The sequence below is a fragment of the Dama dama genome, chromosome 12 (assembly GCF_033118175.1).
Source record: "Dama dama isolate Ldn47 chromosome 12, ASM3311817v1, whole genome shotgun sequence".
Lineage (NCBI taxonomy): Eukaryota > Metazoa > Chordata > Mammalia > Artiodactyla > Cervidae > Dama > Dama dama.
In genome coordinates this window covers 56,561,829-56,578,483 of record NC_083692.1, presented here as the reverse complement: position 1 = coordinate 56,578,483, position 16,655 = coordinate 56,561,829, and the positions used below count along the sequence as shown (strand labels likewise).

Sequence of the window (16,655 nt, the reverse complement as noted above, 5' to 3'; positions counted from 1 at the left end):
TGTTTTGTATTGACCTCTTCAGTCCTTTATTTTTTATATTTTTGGCTTCTCCATGTGGCTTGTGGGATCTTAGTTCGAGGACCAGGGATTGAACCTGGGCCATGACAGTGAAAGCACCAAGTCCTAACCGCCAGACCTCCAGAGAATTCCCCGACCCAGGTAGTGCTAGTGGTAAAGAACCTGCCTGCCAGCGCAGGAGATAGGACAGACGTGGATGGGTTCGATCCCTAGGTTGGGAACATTCTGTGGAGGAGGGCACAGCAACCCACTCCAGTAATTTTGCCTGGAGAATCTCATGGACAGAGGAACCTAGCAGGCTACAGTTCTTGGGGTCACAAAGAGTCAAACTGAAGCAACTCAGCATGCACACACTTCAGTCTTAATGATGCCCCCTGGCAAACTAATTCATTTGAATGATGCATAGCTCAGGAGAATTACCTAGTCACTTCCACAGCCACTTAGGAATAAAGATAATCGCTTTCTAAGAGGGCGACAGTTTTTTGTTTTTGTTTTTTTTAAATAAGTAGAGAAAGCAAAAAAAAAAAAAAATAGAGAAAGCAAACAAAACAAAAGCAAGACTAGCATTCTGTGATGTATCAGCTGTCGTGTTTGGTGTTACAAAGGCTGTCATTTATTATACTTCTCTGATTATATTCCTTTATACAGATACAGAAATTGAAACTGAGAGGTGTTTTGTAATTTGTTTCTTTTGCGTTTAACAAGAACTTGGAGGAAGGCACTGTGGTGGAGTAAGATGATCATTGCTTACCCTCCTGATTTTCTCTCTGTTTTCCTCTAATTAGAGTACCAACTTTCACCTTTCTCTTTTCCCTCTCTCTCATGTTTATATGTAATCCAGAGGCTGCTAGTTTTTTCTTAAATGTCTTGATTATAAATCCTATTTGTTAAAGTTGTCTTCCAGGAATTATTGCATGATACCTACAATAATAATAGAAGTAATAAGAATTAGGTTTACCTAGCATCTTGCAGTTTATAATGTACTTCCACATATTCTAACTCTTGTAATCCTTATAATCATACTGTGTGGTAGATGTTAGTCTTTATATATTCTACTGTAAAAACTTCCTGTTCATTTTCTTTGTAGGTATTCTTCTCTCTTTTGTCTAATAGATTAATATTTTGAAAATATAGCTTTCACTATTATACATTTTCTCTTAGCACAAAGATTTTTGGTGATTTCATAACAAGCCAAATAATGAAGTCAAAACTACTGTATTTGATAATATGGATTATTATTATAATTATAATAATTATAGAATTATCCATAATCTGATTCTAAACAAGCTTTTATATATATATATACATATATATATAACCCAAAATTTTCTCAGAAGACTCTTCTGCATATCAAGTCAATTTGGTTCACTTTAGCAAGTATCTGTTACCTACTATATATCAGATCTTTGTTGTTAGGGATAAAAAGATGAGTGGAATATTCTTGTTCTTAGGAAACTCACTGCTGAGTGGAGGTAAAAATATACATGCATTAGTAATTATCATATGTGTGTTATTTTAAGGTAGCTGAGTGCTGCCTTAATTTTATAAAGTATATTTAGAAAACGGATTTTTATTTATTTGTTTTTAATTGAAGGATAATTGCTTTACAGAATTGTGTTGGTTTCCACCAAACATCAGCATGAATCAGCGGTGGGTATACATATGTCCGCTCCCTCTTGAACTTCCCCCCCACCTCCCTCGCAGTCCCACCCCTCTAGGTTCCTACAGAGCCCCAGTTTGAGTTTCCTGAGTCATAGAGCAAATTCCTATTGGCTGTCTATTTTACATATGGTGGTTAAGTTTTCCTGTTACTCTTTACATACATCTCAATCTCTCCTTCCTCCCCCGTGCCCCCGCCCATGTCCATAAGTCTGCTCCCTATGTCTGTCTCCATTGCTGTCCTGCAAATAATTTCATCAGTACCACCTTTCTATATTCCATGTATATATGTTAGTATACAATATTTGTTTTTCTCTTTCTGACTGACTTCACTCTGTATAATAGACTCTAGGTTCATCCACCTCCTTAGAACTGACTCAGATGCATTCCATTTTATGGCTGAGTAATATTCTGTTGTATATATGTACCACAGCTTCTTTATCCACTCATCTGTCAATGGACATCTAGGTTGCTTCCATGTTCTAGCTATTGTAAATAGTGCTGCAGTGACCTTTGGGGTACATGTGTCTTTTTCACTTCTGGTTTCCTAAGGGTATATGCCTACGAGTGGGATTGCTGGGCCGAATGGTGGTTTTATACCTAGTTTTTTAAAAGAAATCTCCATACTCTCTTCCATACTGACTGTATCAATTTACACAGAAAAGGGATTTTTTTTTAAGGTATAAAAGCCACAAGGAACAGCAACAAAAAAAAAAGGGAAGATTAAAAACAGGTGAGAAATGGTACCACAATTATAGAAGCTAGAAAGCAGTTGTAACTAATTTAGCAGTCTGGAAAAAGCTGAATGATTTGAAGGGTAGGCCAGTTTGTAACATATAAACACCAGGTATGTTCAAGAATTGAATTCATTTGGAAATTTCTGAAAGTTGGGATGCAAAAGGAACTAAAAACAAGTGAATAGTAGTTGCAAGTCCATATGTATTTTTGGGCTTCCCCTGTGGTTCAGCAGTAAAGAATCCTGCAATGCAGGAGACCTGGGTTTGATCCCTGGGTTGGAAAGATTCGCTAGAGAAGGAAATGGCAACCCACTCCAGTATTCTTGCCTGGAGAATCCCATGGACAGAGGAGCCTGGGGGCTACAGCCCATGGGGTCACAGAGTCGGACATGACAGTAGTGACTGAGCACGCGCACACACAGATATATACACGTACATACATGTATGGAGCAGTTGCATCGTCACATCCCCTCCTTCCCTGGCCCCACCTGGCAACTGCTCTTTTCCACCTTCACAGGAGTTGAAAAGGTCGCACTATGGAAAGTAAACAACTGTGAAAACTGGACTGCCCAACTGAACACAGGGAAAATGAGGAAAAGATTCCTTACTGATTGGTGAGGCCTCCTAGACTGTGGAACAAGCAGATCTATAAGCTCTTGCTTTTTTTTTTTTTTTTAAGGAAATGACACGATTTCTATAATATAGCAAGTTTGTTTAAGTATTTAAAAAAAAAAAAAGATTTTCCCCAAATCTTCAAAAAAAAAGTGAGGATTTAGGAAAAGTATGCCCACCTCAGAATAAGAAGGTGGCCTTCCAGGTTATTCACACTCTTGTCTGTAGTGGGTTTTTCTCGCTTTGTTTCTCACCATTCTCCCCTATATACTTGGCTTCTTTCCTATTGGCCCACTCAGTTGATCACGTTCTCTGCATTTTCTATCGTTTCTCCACCTCACTGTTACTATTGTTTTAGAGAAATGCCTTTTATCCTCTCCTGCGTGTTCTCAGTGACTTGCCTCAAGTGCCACTTACGGCCCAAATGCTTTACTCTCCCTCTGTGTCATCTACTGACTTCTTCATATTTCCTTTTTAACCTTATCAGTTTATGTGATTTATTTAATAAACTTTGACCCATGTGCAAGGTCTTGTGTGAGGATCCAGAGTACAGTCTCTGAATGGTAACCTGTGAATCCTCTTAAATGTTGTTTGCAGACAAAAATTACTCCTAAATCCTTGTACTCTTCTCCACATAAAGGTGCTGGGAAAACTGATGACAGTATTAAAAGTATAAAGGGCCGTCTATTGTCTAGAGCTTGTTAACAATAACCAGTATTGTAAGCAGCCTTTTGTTCCCCAAATGCAAGGTTTTTATTATCAAAATAATCTATATTATATAAAATTAGAAACAGTCATTTAATACCTTAGTGTATATCTTTTTGTGTCCTTTTCCGTGCATATATTCAACTATGTGTGTGTGTGTGTATAAAGATAACATTTACGTCTGTGTATTACTTAAAAAATAGTCATACTATACATACCTACAACTTTTAGTCAAGGTTTTGAGTATCTGAAATATGCAGAACATGATGTTAAGCACCATAGGACATTGACAGAACCATTAAATAAAATCGCTACTCTCAAGATACTTGTAGTCTAGCTGACTAAGATAGGACAAAAATAGGAAGCAGTGTGAAGTCCAGTACAGTGGCTGAGCTATATGGTATATACGAAGCACTCAGAAGGAATTCACATTAGCCTCCAAGGATCAGTGGAGTTAAAGTGGAGGTAGAGGTGAAGGTAGCTAAGTAGCCGGCATGTAATGTGGGTCCAACCAACTGGTGGTTGTTGCTCTTATACTCATCCTGGGTTCTGACTCTAGGTATCTAGTACAGAAGAATATTGATTCCGTTTCTACAGGTAGAGAAGTTGAGAGGGAAAAGGGTTAAACCTTCAGGAAGAACTTTGAGTTGTTTCAATGTTCGGGTGGAGAGCTGTGGCTGCACATAGGTAAAGATGTAGAGCTAGCGTGCTGGTGAAGGGTCAGAACAGATTTGAGAATCCTCTGCTAAGAGACAGCAGCTGAGTCTCCGCAGAGAGAGTCAGGCTGTAATAGGTTTTATTTCACACTGTCCTTTATGCCAACGAAGGTTGACACTGAATACCATGTCAAAAAAATATAAAAGCCTTATTTGTCAGTGAGTTAGAAATATGAGGGTTTGTGTTTATTGTGACAAGAATTAAAATCTCTCCATCTTTATAATTCTGGTGTCTCTTCTTTTTGAGTTGCCTTGTGATTTAATAGTTGGGAAATACTAAATAGCAAAATGTGCTTGTGACAGAGAGAGATTTGTTTTCTTTAAAAGATTCTCGTGTCTAACTTAAATTTTCAAATTCTCAAGCTGGTTTTATTCTTGTCCTGCTGGGTCTCATTATCTCTGTTTAGCTTTTCACTTACAAATCATGTTTCATATATGTGAACAGCATTGGGAATGTGACCTTTCTCATGACCCTGTAAGCTAAGATTTTGCTTTGCATTTCCCAGAATAAATGTCACTAAAACATATACATTCTGCTTTTCCCCTAGGTAAAAATCTCTACACCAATGAATATGTAGCTATCAAACTGGTGAGTAGAATCTATATTTGTGGTAATGATGTTTTAGTGCTCTCACCCTTCACATATCTTTTTACAGGAAATAATTGTAAGCATTCATAAAAATACTAATTTTTTCCTTGATATAATACCACACAGTCATTTCCTTCTAATATATATAAGTGTTGCAGTGATGAATCACTGTATACTGTGAAACGCTGTGCTGTTAGAAGATGCTAACTATAGTGTTAGCAATGATGAATCCAAAAAGTTAATTAAAAATAGCTAGAAGGAAAAAAAATCCTAGTAATTCCTGTAAACTTTGTACCTTCCACTGTGCTGTTTTTATTTAACATTTTCTTATTCCTAAATATAACTGATCCATTTAAAAAATATAAGATATTTATCAATATACTTCCAAATCTGATCATCTAATCATTGCCTTAAAAAGACGTCAAACATGGAAAACACATCATGTGCCCAGATTTGAAGCAAAGAGTTCAGTTATTTTTGTCAGTGCTGATCTTACAAATAATTAATCTAGTCATTGAAAATAGCATTCTGTTAAAGAATAATTCTCTTGTTTTTAAGGGTTAATATTTTTAGAAGAGACAGTTCTTTAGCCTGTTTTTAAGATTGATACAAAACCAACTTCTAGCCATATGAAATACTTTGTGTAACTAGTTTCTATATAAATAGAAAGCTGTATAAATATTGTCCTTCTAATAAATCCTAGTATGTTTCCCAGGATCTACAGGTGGTTTGGTGCTCTTAGTTGGAAGGCAAAGGCATTAATAGTTGAAGGAAGTATCTTGTGGTAATCACTGTTTTTTTTTTTCCTAATGAATCACACCTACTACATCCACACTTGCTTTGTGGTTGGTCCTTTTCTCTCCTTAAGTTTGTTTTTGGAGGAGTTAGAGTTGTCCCGTGAAGAACTGATAGTCATCAGGGTAGTTTCTCTACAAAGAGGTGGACAGGAAGCAGGTCTGAGAGCAGGTAGCTGCTCGGGAACCAAGTATTTTCTTTTGTTTGTTGACTTGAAACTTTTGTTGGCAAAATGGAAGGAGGAAGAGAGATAATGCATATAGCAATGCAGACCAGATATTTTCCTCAGATTAAGTATCAAAGGATTAACCGTATATTTTTACTTACGGGAATTTAATTATTCTGTAAAAGTATTCTCTAGTTCATCTCTTTTTTTTACTTTTTCTGTTTTATTATTTTGGTAAGTTGGAATAATTTTGATTCTTTGGAACTAGTAATAGGAAGAAGCAGCCCCCTAAAACACTTTAAAATGTTGCCTCAATATGTATGTTTATAATTGTCCCCTTACTTATCAAGACTTCTGGTAGGCACAGCTTTTTCTATCTAGATTTCTTCTTCTCGGCTCATACTAGTTAGCCTCTTTAGATAAGCTTGCATAACATATTATTGACTTGACTGACCATTGCATTTCACTTACATTTTATTAAAGTTTTATTCTTCATATGGCCAAGAGTTAAAGCCAAATAGACTTCATGTTATCATGCCTCAGTCCCTCATTTCTCTTTCAAATAAATCTTAAATAAAGGCTTTTTAAAGGATACTCAGTCTTGTCTGTGGGCTTCCTCTCTTGCTCTGGGGCTGTGTTCTTTGTGGGAGATATGATGACAGTAATTGAGCTCTCTTCACTGTAACAGCAAAATTTGCCTTAAGCATTACAGTCTTACCAGGTAGCCGTCTGCTGCTGGTTTAGGGTTTCAGGCAGGCATGTGTGCTCCGGAACAACCGTGATTCTGGCAGATAGCCAGCCCTCTATAGCGATGTCATCAGCATCTCACACAGAAGTACAAGGAAGTCCTGCTCATGGTGCTGCAGTTCTACTTTGGTTGAATCTTCCTTTTAGGCTCCCGTTTCTTGGATTTCTAGGAACAGTTTTTTAAAAATCGGATACAGTGTAAACAAACTTGTGTAATGAACCGCTCCTTTACCCCTATCAAGAACCCCTGGAGTTCTTTTTGACAGGGTTTTTCTAACAGTTGTTTAAAAATTTTTCTCTCTATGCTGCTAATCCCACTGCCTTTCACAATCTGGAGATTGTTTGCAGTATCCTTTATTCATAGTGCTTTCAGAAGAGCACTTGATGCTCCAGTTGGCTGAGCAGGCTACAACTATGTGCTGAAGGGGGTGGCTGAAGGGTATAAATACTTCTGTCTGTGATAAAAAGCCACTCATGTCTGAATATATGTGATGTGTACACCCACTTTCAGCCCTGTAGCTCTTAAGAGTTACTGCTTTTTTTAATCTGTTAACTTACTTTTCCAAGATTAGGTTGAATATTTCCTATTAATGTTTCCAATATAAAGTTTGGGAGTATTATGTTTGAGGAACGAGCTGTGTTTTTTAAAATTCATTGACTCTTGTGGTTTGTCAAAATTCAAGACTGTTTCTGCAGAAAGAACACTCCTGTTTCTAGTGTTTAGATCACCCTCTGGTCCCGTATCAATTTGTCATCACTGTTTCTCTTGGTTTCTTATAAATTATTAATGATTTTGCTAAAAGACAAATTCTGTGATTGGCTGCTTTGGTGGTGATATATTAGAAGATCTAAAACTGAATGGACACTCTCTATCTGAAGAGATAAATGCATAAGGAATACTGTGACTCTACAGTATAATTAGTCTTCTGTACATATTTTGGGACCACAGGAATCTTGAGAAACTCGAAGTCCAGCTCTGATGCTTCCTGATTTTGCAATCAAAGAAGTCTATGAATTCCTTCACAGAGCTCCTTAGGGCTTTGAAATATGCCAGTCTACTTGAGTTGATTTAGATAAAGCTTTCTTAGAAGCAAAAGGATAGACTAGGTAACTTCAAGGAAAGGTCTGAATTCTGTAATTTATGGATTCTATATTTTTCAAAAAATGCAGAAAACTTCAGGTGGGTTCAGGAAGAGCCTTCAAAGGTGATCAAAGAACTTAAAAATAGGACCAGTGAGGAAAGTTTAAAAAATTTGAAATTACTTTGCCTGAATAAAGGAAGTCTAGGAAATGATTGAAGAGCTTTGTCATTTGAAGATAGCTGTTACAGTATTCACAGGTTAGTCAGGAACTGTCTTATCTTTGTTACTGAGGACATAGAAGAAATAGGCTGAAGTTCCAGTATTGGAGATGACAGTTACATGTAAAGATCTTCCAGACTATGAAACTTGTTAGACACGAGCGTGAATTATCAAGGGAAGCTGAGGAACTCTCCTCTGAGCCTATCTTAAAAATAGTGCAAGTAATCATTCAATGAGGAGAGGACAGTTTTTTTCAGCAAATGGCGTTGAGGAAACTGGAGATCCACTTGCAGTGAAGTGAGACCCTTTACGTCATACACCAAAATTAATTAAAAATGGATCAAAGACCTAAACATAACAGCCAAAACTATAAATTTCTTGGAAGAAAGCTTAGGGGAAAAGCTTCATAGCATTAGATTTGGCAGTTCTTTTTTGGATGTAACACAAAAAGCATAAGCAAGAAAAGATAGGTTGGACTTTATCAAAATTAAAAACTTTAGTGCATCAGAAGACTCTGAACAGAGTGAAAAGAGAACCTATGGAATGGGAAAAAATATTTGAAAATTATGTATGGAATTGGTTCTCGAATTAACCATTTTTAGTTGTACAGTTCGTTGACATTAAGTACGTTCACATTGGTGTGCCCCCATCACTATCACTATCATCCGTCTCTGAAATTTTTTTCACCTTCCTTATCTAAAATTCTATGCTCGTTAAACCCCAGCAGCATTCCCCACCCCTCCCCCCAGCACACTCCTGGCAACCGCCATTCAGCTTTCTGTCTGTGAATTTGACTACTCTAGGCCCAGAGTCGGACACGACTGACGTGACGCAGCAGCAGCAGCAGGCACCTTAGGTAGAAGCATTCAGTGTTTGTCCTTTTGAATCTGGCTTACTTCACTTAACATGCTGTCCCCAAGTTTCATCCATTTTGTAGCATGTGTCAGAATGGCTTTCCTTTTTTTTGGCTGAATAAAATGCCATCACATGTATGGAACAAACTGTAACCACATTTTATTTATCCATCCATTTGTTGATAGATATTTGGGCTGCTTTCACCTTTTGCCTACTGTGAATTATATTACAATGAACATGGGTCTGCAAATACCAGCTTGAGTCAGCATTTTCAATTATTTTGGGTATATATTTAGAAGTAGAATTGCTGGATCGTATGGTACTTCTATATTTAACTTTTTGAGAAATTACTATACTGTTTTCTTTAGTAACTTTACTACTTTACATTCCCACTAGCAGTACACAAGGATTCCAGTTTCTCCACATGCTCTCCAACACTTGTTATTGTCTGTGTTTTTGATAATGGTCATCCTAATGGATATACAGATGTATCTTTCAGAGTGATGTTTGATTTTTCTGGTTAACTAGTTGCCTGTATGCTGTTAATTCAGAATGATTAGCCAACCAATTCTTGAAGTTTGGTGTAGAGCAAAGTGTGGTAGTGTGGCTGCTTTATCTTTGGGCTATTTAGTAAACTCTATTTTTAAAAACTTGAACACCATCCTAATTAAAGCTATATGTCTTAGTTGCACTTACAGTCTTTAATTCTCTTCAGTCTAAAAATAAGTACACGTAACACTGTTCCTACAACTTTATTCATAATATTGAAAATTGAAAACAGTTCAGATGTTCAAACATTATGATTTGCATGTATGTAAATACACACACACAATAATATGCAGTTTTACTTACTGCTATGGAATGGTATGATCACATTGTTGAATTTAAAGTCACGTTACAGAACACCAAATATAGTATGCTCTCATTTATTTAAAATACATTTTGAGTCTATATTATATATATAAATATTTGTATAAATAAACATTTGGAAAAACATTCACCTAAGTGTTAATAGGGCTTCTCTTTTAAATGGTGGAGTGTTGGGGTATTTTTACCTTCTTTCTAATTTTTGTGTAAGTGAATTTTTTTCCTGAGCATATATCGTTTTTCCAAAAATAATAAAGCTATTTACTGTCCCAAATTCATAATAAAACAAGCAGGAAATACATGCTAGTATTTCATTAAAAGGTGCAACATCTGGTTTCCTAGGAGAAGATATTTCAGGAGAATACTTCATGATGAGAGAGCTATCCTTGAGTGGTGTCTCATACAGAGTATTTTTATATAAATATCCATTGCAGAGATTGTGTATAATTCAACTTCATCTTCCCCTAGATGTACTTTCAAAGGGAAATTGTGGTAAGAAAATGCTATCATATATGAATATCATTGCTAAAATATTAAGTGATCTTAACCCTGGTTTACTCTGAAAACCTAGGAATGGAAAAACTGTCAACTCTGATCACGATTTCTTTTCTTGGGTTTCAGGAACCAATAAAATCACGTGCTCCACAGCTTCATTTAGAGTACAGGTTTTATAAGCAGCTCGGCAGTGCAGGTAAGTCAATATTTTATCCATTTATTTAGTATATAGCTTAGCTGGAAGCCCTAAAATATGTACATTTTCTTGTCTATCCTTTTTGCCAAACCATATGTCTCCCCCGCTTACTGGATAGGTAAATACACATAGTCAACTGAAAAGCGGCTTACTCTGTGGCATCTGGAAGGGCAGTTGAGTTGATTGGGGGTCTATGATGCCGTGACTGCCCACAAACCAACCTTTGAATGCTTTCATCTGCCTGAATTACACATGGTATGAAGTTTTGCTTTTTGGTAGTTTATCCATTCCCTTTTCTTTTCCTCTGTGTATACAGAAAGAAAGGAAGAGGTATTGGTAATTTTAGAACCGCTTTCACCACATTGAGACTACAAATCCATCTTAAAGACATATGCTAAAATATATCTTCTGAAATACCTTAACAGTCTCACTTTTCTATTGTTTTCACCAATTTGGAAGACCTATCTATATGATTGTAATAACCCTTTGAGGATTTTAAGAAATTAAGTTTATAATTTTTAAAGACATTCCTGTGTTTTACCTAAAATCTCAAATTTCCGAAATACCTTACTGGCTTCCAGAAGAATATACTGACTAAGCAAATGTTACCAGCCCTAAGGAGGTTGAACCCACAGGATACGTATTGCAGAAGATGAACTTCTTTAGTGCTAGTTTCATTATTTGACATTAACAGACATTCCTCTGCTTTATGCTTCGTCACTGTGACAGTTGTGTTTTTGTGTGTATGTGTGAATGACTGAAACTTTCAAGTGCCATTACTGAAGGTACTATTGAAGGAATATTGAATTTCATTTCCTAAAATATATAGAATTATATAAGAGCCACTGGGTATTATTCAAGTCATCTTATATACCCTGACCATGGCAATAATCAGTCATGGTCATAACCTTGGGACGCCAGGATGAACATTTGTCTTTCTTTGCGCCTAACATGAGTTCCTGCAGACAGCTCAAAGGCATTCATCTCAACTGTACCTGCCGCCCCGCCACTGCTCACCTGCACGTCTTCTTTTAAGTACATGTCTTCAGTTCCTTCAGTTTTTGCTTTGTGTGATTCACAGACACTTCACTGTCATTGCTCCCATAGCAAGTATGAGTGTACACATGTACACACTCCTAGTTTTATGATGTTCCTCTTAAATGAGCCTCATGAAACAGCACCAGTAACTGTGGATTTGGAGGCAGTGGGATTATTTATTTTTCTTGATCTGGACATAGTACTTCTATTAATTTAGATTAGCTATTTTAACAGCCATTTTACATGGTTGACTTTTATGCATTTATGGAGTTCTACTCAGTTGAAACCTTTACATCTTTTTTATATAAACCACCATCAACCAAGGCTTTCTGCATTTTTCTGATTATATAACTGATTTTGATCACCCAAAACTTTCAAGGGTCATCTTGTTTTATCCCATTATTACTAAGTACTAGGATACTTTTCAATCCTGATTGTTACTGATGATTAGTATTGACTGTTCTTTAAATCATAGCTGCATATCCCCCTGCCCCTGCCCCCCTCCTTAATACTACTGTAAGCTCCTTGAGAATAGGCTTGTGTCCACATTACCCTGCTCTCCCAAATGTGTCTCATAGTTCTTTCATAGTTCTTTCACCAAATAGGAAGCTGGGATGTATTTTGGTGACAGAACACCTAACATAGTTCTTTCACCAAATAGGAAGCTGGGATGTGTTTCGGTGACAGAAAGAAGTTGAGAAGATTTTAAAAGCATGTGTTGTAGATTTTTGCCAAGTTATTAAGAAAAATATTCTCTGAGGATGGCCAAAAAAAAGGAAATTTATTTATTTATGATAGGTAAGAAATAGATTTATTTAGAGAGGTACACATTCCATAGACAGAATGCGTTCCATCTCAAAAGGCAAGACTAGTCCTGAAAGAAACTTTCCACAGAGTATGGGCAATCTCAGAAGGTGAGAGGCCAGGAAATTTATTTTGCAAGTAGATCAGTTGACAAAATAGACAAGATTTTACTATGTCTCCCTCTAAGTGTGAGCATGAACACTAGAGCTTGTTCCTGATTTACAGGCATGAGTGTTTCTCTTCCTATTTTTCTAGAGTGAAGTTCCCAGCTGTAAATGTGACTCATGACTCATTGGTAGTTAATCTTTGAGCAGCTAGAGCACATATGTCACTCTCTCCAGAACCAAGGTGATATTGTGGCCTTGTTAACAAACAACCTTTCATGCCCAAAGCACATGAACCAAAATAATTCAATCATTGTTTTTACTTACTTGTGCTTTATCTTTCATTATTCAACGCAGTATGTAGATGCAAAATATTGGTTATCATGACGAGGACTACTTTAAAAAGGAAAAGCCTGTTGTGACTTAGGTTTGTTCAAGGAATTAATCGGTACTTACAAAATGGATGCAGTTTGGGGATAGAAATGAGTGATTATGAATTTAATGAATATCCATATAGCTATTAGAGCTTGAGACTTTAAACTCCTAAAATAAGAACTTTTGTGTTGGCTTGAGAATATGACCATTTTTGTCCTTAAGTACCCAAATCTTATTCATTAACTTGGCTTTTGACCTTCACATTGCCTCGACTGAGTGATCTGGAAATTCATACCATTTCTCTTCACTTGTATAGATAGAACAAAAATGGTAGCACTGGATGATTGTGAACATGGTTTAAAGTGAAATTCTTCCTGATTGTCCCTTCTTTTCCTTGTTTGATCCCTTAGCTTTTTCCCTTCCATACCATTCTGTTCTTTAGTGAACAGTCCACACTTCAAGCTTTGTTTATTGATTGTAACTTTGCCATGAAGAGTTTCGGAACCTGATTATTTACTGTGAAGGTTGATACCTCTAAGATAATCAGGGAAGAAAGAGGGCCTTGAAACTGAGAATGAGGATTTTGGTCTTCCTGAAAGCTATCATTTTTATCTTTTTTTCATTTATTGTAGAAACCAAATTATGAAATATTAAAGGGTATTTTAAAAGGAAATGATGGTCCATCTCCTTACACCCTAACTTAACCACATTTCACTTGACTATTTCTCTTTTTCATATGCAGACATAAGTCATAATCAATCTCAGTTCACGTGTAATTGCATGTCTTCATTTATTGAACATTGTGACATTTGTCTTGATGCCACATTAGATAGATATTCCTGATCATTGTATAACATCCTATCAGCTTCCTAGAACATAATTTAGGCATCCATTTTGTGTTGCCAGACATTTATAGCTTGTTTTTATTTGAAGAAAGCATTTCCCCTGTTGATTTCTGATTGAGTATATAACTCAGAACTTTTCATATGTTCTGCCATTTATTCCCCATATGATAGTTTTTCTCAAATGTTTAAAAATCTATTAGATGATAGATTAAATTTATTCCAAAGGATTCCAGAGCAAAAATTACAGAAAGAAATTTCAGTAAGAAAAATTTGACTTTATGTAACAATTAAAACAGTGTGAAAGTAATCTAAATGTCATCAGTATGGATCTGGATAAATAAATAATGATATATTTATATCATGGAGTTAACTATTAGAAAGAAAGTGGTACTGTGTACTAACATGGAAAGATGCCCCAATATATTTTTTTAAGTATAAGAAGCTTTGTAAAATAGTATAATATGATTATATCTCTGTAGTACAAGAAAAACATACACAGATATGTCATATGAGCACAGAAAATATCTAAATGACTATTGTTGTTGTTATTCAGTCAGCTAAGTCATGTCCAACTCTGTGCGACCCCAGCACATGACTGGCTGCAGCATGCCAGGCTTCCGTGTCCTTTACTATCTCCCAGAGTTGTTCAAATTCATGTCCGCTGAATCAGTGATGCTGCCAACCATCTCATACTCTGCTGCCCTGTTCTCCTTTTGCCTTCAATCTTTTCCAGCATGAGGGTCTTTTCCAGTGAGTCAGCTCTTCACATCAGGTGGCCAAAGTATTGGAACTTCAGCTTCAGCATCAGTCCTTCCAATGAATATTCAGGGTTGATTTCCTTTAAGAGTGATTGGTTTGATCTCCTTGCAGTCCAAGGAACTCTCGAGTCTTCTCCATCACCACAATTCAGTATATGTGCTGCCAAAACGAGCACTCCTCCACCACAATTCAAAAGCATCAATTCTTTGGCGCTCAACCTTCTTTATGGTCCAACTCTCACATCTGTACATGACTACTGGAAAAACCATAGCTTTGACTATACGACCTTTGTTGGCAAAGTGTTGTCTCTGCTTTCCTGTCTCTTAATGGGAGGGCAGTTTTCAGGCAGAAGTTGAACAGTTAATACATTCTGGATGTTATAAAGGAGATTTGTGCACTGGATAGAAAATTAGAATATATGACTTTTTAAGACCTATTTGCACACTGAAATTGTATTAAAAACTCTCAAAGACCATGTTACCATGCCGATATTTATAGTTGGTATCTTACTCAGTTTCTGAAGTTAATTACATCAAAAATATAACCCTGGCAAAGTGGACACCCAGTAGTCAGAAATGAAATGCAAATATTATCTACTATTTTCACATACTTGGATGTGCAGGGGTGGGATAGATTTTTATTTGCAAATTATGGTTTAATTATTAAACCTGATAATGCTGGAGGATTTCCGAAAATATTACATACAAAGAAAAACTATTTTAAACATGTGAAACTATATGTTACACAATATTTCCAACTCTGAAACTATATGTAATAATTATGAAACATTATTCTTTGCTGTTGGAACATCAAAGTTTTAGGTTTTCTCCTGTGACTAAACCAAGTACAATCTTCAGTTTTTGTTTTATTTTTGCTTTTTTCTTTCTTAAATAGCTGTTTTGGTTTTTCACAGTACAAAGGACTTTGGAATTGAGCACAATACGCTTTCTTTTCACATGTACTTTCTGTAGATTGTTCTGAGTACACAAGATTAGAAATGAAGGACTTAAAGGTTGACTCTGGATTCCCTGGGACTTGCTTGCCCTCCTGGTAGCTTGAGTATTTGTTTAGTATAGTGTGCCAGGTTCACAAGAAAGAATAGCAGTATTTAATCATGATAATTAAAGACTGTAAGCCTTGCATTTAGCAGATGAAAGCACCCAGTGAGCTGTAATCATCTTTCTTATTTTCTTACCATTTTCCTCAGCGATCAGTGTTGGGCTAATTGTATTATAGTCACCATGGGTAAGTTCCAAACTTATTTTCCTGTTATGGGGATGCTTTTAGGTTTCCCTGTGTTCTTCATACCTTTTACTTAGGAGAGTATATACATTGTCAGTTTTTAAATTTCCCAACCCACAAATGTTTCATCCAGTACACCTACACTTTTGCTTGTATCCTGACACACAGGAACAGGACTTGGTGTATAGTATGTTTGGGGCAGGGACAGGCAGAACCAGTGGTCTCCACCGAGAGGAGGCCTAAACATAGAGGGACAGTATGAGCATGAAATTTCATAGCTAGATAGGGGCTGCTCACATAATAGGGGCCAGTGTATGTTTGGTAAATAACAAAAAATGAACAAACCATAACCAAGGGTGCAGCTAAAGTGGCAGGAGAGAGGGAAGAAGGGAGAGGGGATGAGGCAGCGAGAGCAGGAGCAAATGAAAGAAGATGGGGGAGAGGTGAGCAGTCAGATGCAAGAGCGCAGGGCTCCGGATCCAGAAATAAGAGCACGAGTGATGAAATCCGTGGAGGCCTCTGGCTTAGCCAGAGGAGCAAAGAGTTCCCTTCTGTCACTGTTCTCAGAGCTGTTTCTCAGGAACAGTGGTTTTGCCCAGTAGGTTTGGCATTTTTAGTCACAAGCATTAGGGTAGGTTATGGTAAATTCCCATCACTTCACTAGGCATTTGGAAAGGCCTAACTTATAATATAGGCTTCCCTGGTTGTTCAGATGGTAAAGAATCTGCCCACAATGCAGGAGACCTAGGTTTGATCCCTGGGTCGGGAAGACCCCCTGGAGAACAGAATGGCTACACAGTTCAGTATTCTTGCCTAGAGAATTCCCTGGACAGAGCCTGGTGGGCCGCGGTCCATGGAGTTTCAAAATATGAGGCGTCACAGGTGGCTCAGTGGTAAAGAATCTGCCTGCCACTGCAAGAGCCGTAGGAGACACAAGTTCTATCCCTGGGTCAGGAAGATCTCCTGGACGAGGAAACACCCACCCACTCCAGTATTCTTGCCTGAAAAATGCTATGGACAGAGGAGCCTG

General features: G+C 37.0%; 1 protein-coding gene across 7 annotated transcripts in view; it reads left to right on the top strand.

The window, feature by feature from the left end:
• Positions 1–16,655, top strand: part of CSNK1G1 (casein kinase 1 gamma 1) — a 156,417-nt gene that overhangs the window by 67,502 nt on the left and 72,260 nt on the right. For 5 of the 7 annotated variants that reach the window (XM_061157346.1, XM_061157343.1, XM_061157344.1 and 2 more), the window contains 2 exons: positions 4,996–5,036; positions 10,389–10,458. In XM_061157346.1, coding sequence (XP_061013329.1) covers positions 4,996–5,036; positions 10,389–10,458 — 111 coding nt within the window. Of the gene's footprint in view, positions 1–1,628; positions 1,669–4,995; positions 5,037–10,388; positions 10,459–16,655 lie in introns of all 7 variants that reach the window. The other 2 variants (XM_061157348.1, XM_061157349.1) reach the window with 2 other exon arrangements.